The sequence below is a fragment of the Centruroides vittatus genome, unplaced genomic scaffold (genome assembly GCF_030686945.1).
Source record: "Centruroides vittatus isolate TY-2023 unplaced genomic scaffold, ASM3068694v2 contig_3247, whole genome shotgun sequence".
Classification (NCBI taxonomy): domain Eukaryota; kingdom Metazoa; phylum Arthropoda; class Arachnida; order Scorpiones; family Buthidae; genus Centruroides; species Centruroides vittatus.
The window spans coordinates 37,466-45,591 of record NW_027122082.1 but is presented as its reverse complement, the minus strand read 5'-3'; the positions used below and the strand labels follow the sequence as shown (position 1 = coordinate 45,591).

At 31.0% G+C, this 8,126-nt stretch overlaps 1 protein-coding gene across 1 annotated transcript; it reads left to right on the top strand.

Moving 5' to 3' along the window:
* Positions 1-4,433: 4,433 nt before the first annotated feature.
* Positions 4,434-7,480, top strand: LOC136973610 (alpha-tocopherol transfer protein-like). The gene is made up of 6 exons (XM_067268348.1): positions 4,434-4,449; positions 4,626-4,728; positions 5,584-5,826; positions 6,076-6,269; positions 6,954-7,067; positions 7,145-7,480. The coding sequence occupies exons 2-6, from the start codon at positions 4,641-4,643 to the stop codon at positions 7,478-7,480; spliced, it is 975 nt and encodes a 324-aa protein (XP_067124449.1). The 5' UTR covers positions 4,434-4,449; positions 4,626-4,640.
* The last annotated feature ends 646 nt before the right edge of the window (positions 7,481-8,126 follow it).

Below are 8,126 nucleotides of genomic sequence, written 5' to 3'. Positions count from 1 at the left end.
CAAGGTGCTATCCAGGGCACATGCACACTATGGTCACCCAGGTATAACACAGATGCTGAAACTAATTAGTCCACGTTACTATTGGCCGAATGTCATCAACGATGTTGTAGAGTTTGTTAAACATTGTGATGCTTGTCAGAAAGCAAAGACATACAACCATAAAAGGTTTGGCTTGTTAGGTGATTTACCTTCATCAAAAGCTCCATTTGACATGTTATCTATGGACACTGTCTCTGGAATGCAAAGATACGGATCTACTAAAGGCTACCTTCATGTTGCCATCGATCACTTTTCTAGGTTTGCTTGGTGTTTTCCATCCAAATCTACTTCTATAAACGCCTACATAGATTGTCTAGGCAAAATATTACAGACAGGCAGCCCGAAACGTCTACTAACAGATAGAGCACCTTCATTTACCTCCTCTAGATTCAGAAGATATTTAGAAAAGAATGGAATCAAACAACATCTAACAAGTACTCAGCGACCTCAGCACAACGGGATAGTTGAGAGACTAAACGCCACACTTGTCTCTAGACTAAGAATAAAATATTCAGAGAATCCAAAACGATCCTGGACTCAAATGTTACGTGACGTTGTGAAAGAATACAATCAAACGCCTCATACTATAACAGAATTCCCTCCAATGTTTTTAATGTACGGAGAAATCCCCGATTCACCTGACAACTTGAATTATCCCCCTCTCAGTGAAGCACGTAAGATTGCCACTGAAAGAACCGAAATAGCTCATGAAAGAAACAGAGATAAATATAATAGTCAACACCAAACTCCAAACTTCAAAGTAGGAGACCAAATACTACTACAAACCTTTTTCCATCCCGACCAAGGAAAACTTGCTCCAAAGTATCATGGACCTTTCACCATATTAAAGATAGTATCTCCTTGTAACGTAGAAATAGACAGACCTGTCCAATCATTAAATAAATTAACTGATATTGTAAATGTAGATAAAATTATACCGTATTATAATCCAACCAACTTTAGAGTTCAAGCCGATAAATTGTATAACACCCAGCCCAACCTCCCTGAGGCTCCATGATGTCGCCTTTTCAGGAGGGGGCATTTAACATATTTTAAATTTTGTATATATTTTTGTATATTTTTCTGTAATTTACTTTGTTAATCTCGCCCCTTTTGGAATGAGGTTAACAACACCAATAAACAATAAAGGAGAGTTCGAGTGAGGACCTGAAAGTGAACGGACGTGTTTTTATAGTCTCCAATTTTCTTTTGTCTTGCTAACCCTACACTCGACCCCACGACTACGACTGCAAAATAATACGACATGTATATGTAGCACCTCTACACTGGTGTATTATTCCGCTGCAATTTTCGAATTTAGGACATACAATTTTACTCTTTTTCGAGTATCTGTCCGTTATTCTCGAGAACGGAGTTAGCAAAAATCAAAAATATTTATAGTAAACTTAGGGGTTGAGACCACAATTAACTATATACGACCCGACGACAAGTGATTTCAATCTAAAATTTTTATTTTAGAGTCTTACTAAAGATCGAAACGGACAACGAGACACATGTACTTTTCTTTCTTATTCATGTTCTTTAGAATAAAGTGAATAATTATCTGAGAATAATCCACTATATATGAGTACGTGCCTTGTAGATTACATACAATCACGTAAGACTTTATGTCAGATAAATACACTTCATTATGAAAGGGAGCAAGCAAGATGATGAGGGCCGAAAGAAATGAAAACATAAAAGTCTTCATCAACAGTAGGACACACTAGACTAATAGTTAAATTAATTTCTTCTTCAATATCATCAAACAGAACAGTTACCCGGTATATCTACTGTGGATTACAGAAAGGAAGATATTTTCTAATTGATGTTGGTAGATTGTGTGATGATGAGGAATCTTATGGTACAACGGATAAAGGAAGACACATTAATAAATATTTGTTGGAAACAGATACATATCTCTGTATGACAATGGCGATATTTAAATAGATGTAATTAGACCATTAATTGATAAAATTACTTTTACATAAATTCGACAGATGGAGCAATGCGTTAATTACTTTTATACATGCTCATAAAATTACGTTTTATGCTAATTATTACACGATAGACTGTGTTATAATGTTTAAAGGCATTAAGTAAAAAATATTCTTAAACAGAACACGTGTGGATTGTTAAACTATTTTATCGTGACAAATAATGGAGATTTTGTATTACAAGTTAACTTTTGTTCAATTTAACATAAATCAACATAAAATGGAGAACATTCGATTAAAAAATTTAAAGTTTTAATTGCTAATAAAATCTTTAGAATATACAAAAAATATAATCGTAATAATGTTAGCTGCAAAATCACCGAATGTTGTACTTTTGGCGCTGAAAGCTATAAACCTTTTATTTATACAAGAATCCTATGATAGACTGAAACCTTAATTAGGCAGTAGATGCTGTCAAAACTGCCCCATTCTAAAAGTGTAAAACCTGAATTCCATGACCAGTATATTCAATAATCGTAGCTGGTCCTCTCTGATGCTTCTTACATGTAGTGTGATACTGTGTTTGAAATCTGCCGAACTTGCACCATGTCCTCGATAAGTCACACTTTAAAAATTACCCCACAAATAAAACTGCCTTTTTCTTGCTCGCAACGTTAATCTTTCCTTGGTGGTGAAATCTGGTACTAATTTTTATTTCTACGAAAATTTTATGATATATTAATATACCGAATAGGGTTGCATTTGAACTGCTAAATATCTCTGTAGACCCTAAACAGAAATGTGTTACAAGATGTGTTTGGTGTTGTGTTTTTCTTACTGATGAACCATACAATTGCAAACTAATCAAATTTTAATATTTGCCACACGCTTATTGTTTTATCTATAATAAATGTAAAGCATTTTAATTGTTTATACGCATTTCTAATATGTCCATAGTTGTCTCCTACTAAACACTGTTCCAACTCATTGTCTATCTCATAATTTTTTAAGGAGAGAATTTTCACTTAATTTTCTCAATTTTAATTTAATTTAACGTTTTAATCCTACCAGATATAATATTTTCTGTAGGTTATAGAAGAGTTTGTCCTACCACGACATTCGACTCTGTTTGGTTTAAAGTGAACCTTTGTAAAAGTTGTGTTTTACTGGGAACCATTGGTTGTCGCAAAGTAGGATTTTACTGTATGTAATAAACATATCGTTAATAAATAGAAATATAATACAATCTCATGCAAGATTTTTACTTAATTTCGATCTAAAAAATAATTAAATTACGCAAATTATCAGGAAAACGAAGCAATTGAAGAATTGCAACAGAAAACCTTGTCACAATAAAATAACCTCTTTTTCTATTGGATGTTGCAGTTAATATAAGAGGCATTTCAGATGAAAGAGAAGACTCCAAAGTAATTTCAATCTCTGTACGAGAAAAGAAGACTTTTAAAAGGGAAAGGTAAGCAGACAAATTTAATTTCTGTGCTTTAAATTAACATTCTAATCAATCAACTAATAGAATTTTCTTCTGAATATTTTATAAATGTTCAGATTTTTAAACAGTTAAATCGAAAAATGATTAAGATTTTAGCTAATATTTTGGTGTTCTTTGCATTTTAATGCAATACTTATTATTACAGTCAATTTTTTAAACCATAGTTTTCAATGTTTCTAAAGTGGAAATAATAGCAACGTATAATAATAACCAGTATGGAGGAATGAGGAATGAATATGCAGACAGTCACTTATAATTGGAGAATAAAACTAAATAATTTTTTAACTTAAAATTTTATATTTATTGCAGTTTTTTGAGAATAAATTTATTTGGAAGTAACCCCACAAATTTTGAAAATTAAATTTTAGAATACATGGTTATTTTTCATATCAAATTAATTGGTTTGCTTTGGATTGAAAGGCTACTGCAACGCAACACACGGGAGATCGGCCAAATGTTAGTGCTTCCGGATGGACATAGAAAATCTTTTTACGAGACACTCACACTTGGCAACCTGTTTCTATTCAACTATTACACAAGTGAACAATACCCGGAAACCTATAAGAGGCAAGCCCATTGGTGAGGCATGAACCCACGACCGTGGCACTTGATACATAAACACAGAGATGATATATTCCATTATACTTTATAATGGTAAATTATCTTTCTTCCAAAGTATTTTTATACAAAAGTGCTGTATTAAACTTCTAATTAATTTTAGCTATCATTTAGATTTTCATCGTGTTTTCTTTAAAAATAAAGAAGTTAAAACGATTTCTGAAAACCTAGTTACACTCCACTTTCCTTGTATAATTATACAGATCAATGCTAATACCAGGACGAGTGTTCGGTAATTTTATCCACTCAACCAATTATGAGCGAAAATCAATTAGAAGTTTAATCCTTCAAAACATTTATTTAATGACTTAATAACACAATTCATAATGCGTAAAGAATCCTAAGGTACAGAAGTTTATTATGCCCAGTTCTTTCTGATATTCTACTACATGCTGCTTTTAATTAAAAATGAATACAAATAAATCGATTGAAACAGCAAAATATAGGCTAATCTAGCAAAGTTTTATGAATTAATTATTAAAGGTTTAAAAATATTAATTATAATTAATTAAAAATTACAGTAATACATTACCAAAATGAATATAAAAAGTTCAATATTTGAAGAAGAGAAGGAAGAATTCCCTTGGGATAAAAATGCAATGAAAGATTTTAAAAATCTTATAAGTAAGTAACATTTTAATATTATTATTTTATCTACAGTAGAGAGTCGTTAATCGGAACACTGGTAATCGGAATCGTAGTAATCGGCACGATTTTCAGTCGGACTGTGTCGTGCCGAATCGAACGTTTTTGATACTAAATTTACTTCCAAAGTATAATTTTCATGTTTTTATATTCCTCAATATATTTATTTTGTTTGTAGAAAATGCAGAAATAATTTTTAACGATACGATAGCCTCGATTATTATTATAAAAATTTTCGTTAGGCTTAAAATCGACAAAAATTCAACACGAAGCGACACGCAATGGAGAAAAATTTGAACATCGGACAGGTTAATGCATTTTTTCGTACATAATGGGTAATCGGAACAACCCCAGTCCCCAATTGATTCCGATTTTCGACTCTCTACTGTATTATTGATTTATTTCTTGCATTTTTAAATAAAAAATAAACATTACAACGTATAAATAATTATAAAACATTAATTTTTATTTTTGAATAATATTGAAATATGAAAATGTAGAGGTTTATACTCGATATGTTTTTCGCAATTACTTGAACCCATTTTATTACGCTACATGCCTGACCTAGTGGCACTTCGTGTAAATTAAGTTCAAGATAATTAAACTTGATCCAGATCGAATTAACTAATATGAGACAATCGATTTTCATTGGAATATTAGGTCAAGAACAAGTTTATCATACTAAATCGTTGGTTTTGTTACTGAATTTGTTATTATTAAACCCCACGAAAACAGAAATTAAATAAATAAATCACAAGATAAATTAAAAATATCTGGTATATTATCTGTTTTTGATTTTTATATACTAATATCTATGTTCTTGATTCCTATTAGGAGACCAACGCATTACATGTCTCATGGATGACATTTTCCTTCTCGGGTTTCTACGTGCTACAGAATTTGATTTGCCAAATTCTCTCCAGTTGCTTAAGAATTATTATAACACGAGAGTAAATTATCCACAATACATTAAGAATCTTCTTCCTTCCAAAATGGAGGATGCTTTGAACATGAATATTATGCAATTTTTGCCAAAACCCGATCAGAACGGAAGCTATATTTGCTTTTTTCGATTTGGTAAGTAGGAATTTTACTTTCTTTATATTTCTCACAATTATAACAAAAAGAATATTAAGTAAATAAGTTAATTTTTTGTATTTTTTTTATTTGTTTGATTGTAAGTGAAGTTTTAATTAAAAAACACTGTTGTAATTTTCTACTTCAGTCTTTAATTCCATAAATTATTAGGGTAATTAATTAATTTTCTATATTACATTATTGATAATATTAGTGTAGAATTATTTTTAAAACTAATTTCTTTCGCAGCCAATTGGGATACGTCTGTTGCGAATGGAATTGATCTAATACGTGTTGTACTGCTTTTCCTGGACCTGCAGTTAAATTTGAATCGAACTCAAGAAAGAAAAATCGTTGTTATCGCAGATGCCGAAGGATTATCTCTGTCACATTTCTGTAATTTGACGCCAAGAATCTTGAGTGCTGTCGCCACACTTGCTCTTGTGAGTAGCGCTTTGTGTTGTCAAACTTATAACTTTAAGGTTAATGGTTTGAGAATACGAAATGGCGTGAATTTGCGGCCATTTTGTTATGCGTGTACTCGCAAATCATGTTGAACGGTGACGTGAATAGACATAGTAGGGTAGCTACGTGTAGCTCTTCTGCTACAAGAGCTAGACGTGATAATCCATCAATTATTAACACGCGACCAGGATACACTTTAAAAATAAATAGCCAATATCTTCTTATGTATTTATTCGTCAAGAATGTATCGAGTTTCTGGTTGTTTGGAATGGTTCCCTTAATTAGTAGACACCAAATAATAATATGGTCACAAAAATATAGGTTGGGAAGTAAAGAAGTTTTTGCAGGATATAGTTGAAGATTTTGGCACACAATTAAAAAGGGTTGCACGTCGCTGAAGTTTTAATTTCGTTGATGAAGCTTATTAATCATGATAACTTGTTCCTAATTAATACATTAGTATTCACGACTTAAGTATACATTAGTGATTATAAGTTCCATGTGAATTTCTGTTAATAATGCATTTGTTTATAAAGCTTTGCATAGACTGAAGAAATAATATAAAATACTTAATACCAATTATTAATAAAAATTTTTGAAGAGAATAACTTTAAAAAACACGTAAATTATTTTAACAATGTTTTCAATATTCTTTCAAATAGAGAAATTCTTATCCTTTACGAATCAAAGCAATACATTACGTGAACACGAATGTCATAATGAAAGCTATTTTAACTGTTATTATTCCACTGCTGCCAGAGGAAATGAAGAAAAGTGTAAGCGTTTTAAATTTTGTTATTAATTTTTCAACATTTTATTTCAGTTATGCCTGGAAACATTCTTTTAATTTCAGATCCATATACATTCTGATATCAAAACTTTAACCGATTTCTTCAGTCCAGATTGTCTGCCTTCACAAGTCGGTGGAAATTTGCCATTTTTCGACCCGACTGAAGCTAATAAAATGGTTAAAGCTAATGAAGAATTCTATCGAAAGAACGAAGAATATGTGAAATTATACGAAAAATCAATTAAAGATTGTAACGAAGACAAGTCTTTAGACGACGATGAAAAGTCGAAAGAATTTATTGAAAAGGCGGAGAAAATATTTAAATGTCATTCTAACGATCCAGAAGCTTTTATATCTTCATTGAAAGAAAATTCCGAATTTAGTGTTGACGATTTTTAACGAAAAAGATTTCTTCTAAAATCAATTTTGACTCAGGCAAAGAAACTTAGATAATGATTTTCATTTAATTATTTATTAATTATTAACCATGTTTGTAAATAAGATTTAAGTATATTTTATTAATTAAAATCACTTCATGAATAATGATATTTTATCATTACGAGTAATTAACTACAAAACAAGAAAAGTCCTCTATACGTAACAGTTAACGGTGTTTTTTTTTGTATCAGTTACTATGAAGACTATAACAGTGTGGTTAAGATTATAGGTCGATCTCAATTTATATTATTAAGTAAAACACCTTTCCGAATGCAGTAATGATTCAATAAAGACTTAATTGTTAGTGGCTAAAGAATGAATTGAGATTATCCTGTAATTTCAATCACACTTTCAGAGTGTTTATATTAATTTTTGAAAAATTCCACGTTTTTGGACAATTAATCTGTCGATATCACACTTTAGCATCTCTAATTCATTGAATGGCAAATTGCCGAGTGATTAAAATTTAACTGTTTACCGTTTTGGGGATACAGGAACGAATCTGGAGGGGTGAGAAATCTTAAAATTTTTCGGGTCAGTCACAAATATCTCTCCGTTATCACCCACCTAGCGAAAGTTACGTCATACAACTTACTTGTTAGTGCCA

Bases quoted from the DNA above. Each gene is read 5' to 3' on its own strand.
- LOC136973610 (XM_067268348.1), top strand. From the start codon at position 4,641: ATGAATATAAAAAGTTCAATATTTGAAGAAGAGAAGGAAGAATTCCCT. The intron at 5,827-6,075 runs GTAAGTAGGAAT...TTTCTTTCGCAG, and splicing joins TATTTGCTTTTTTCGATTTG to CCAATTGGGATACGTCTGTT. The intron at 7,068-7,144 runs GTAAGCGTTTTA...TTTTAATTTCAG, and splicing joins CAGAGGAAATGAAGAAAAGT to ATCCATATACATTCTGATAT.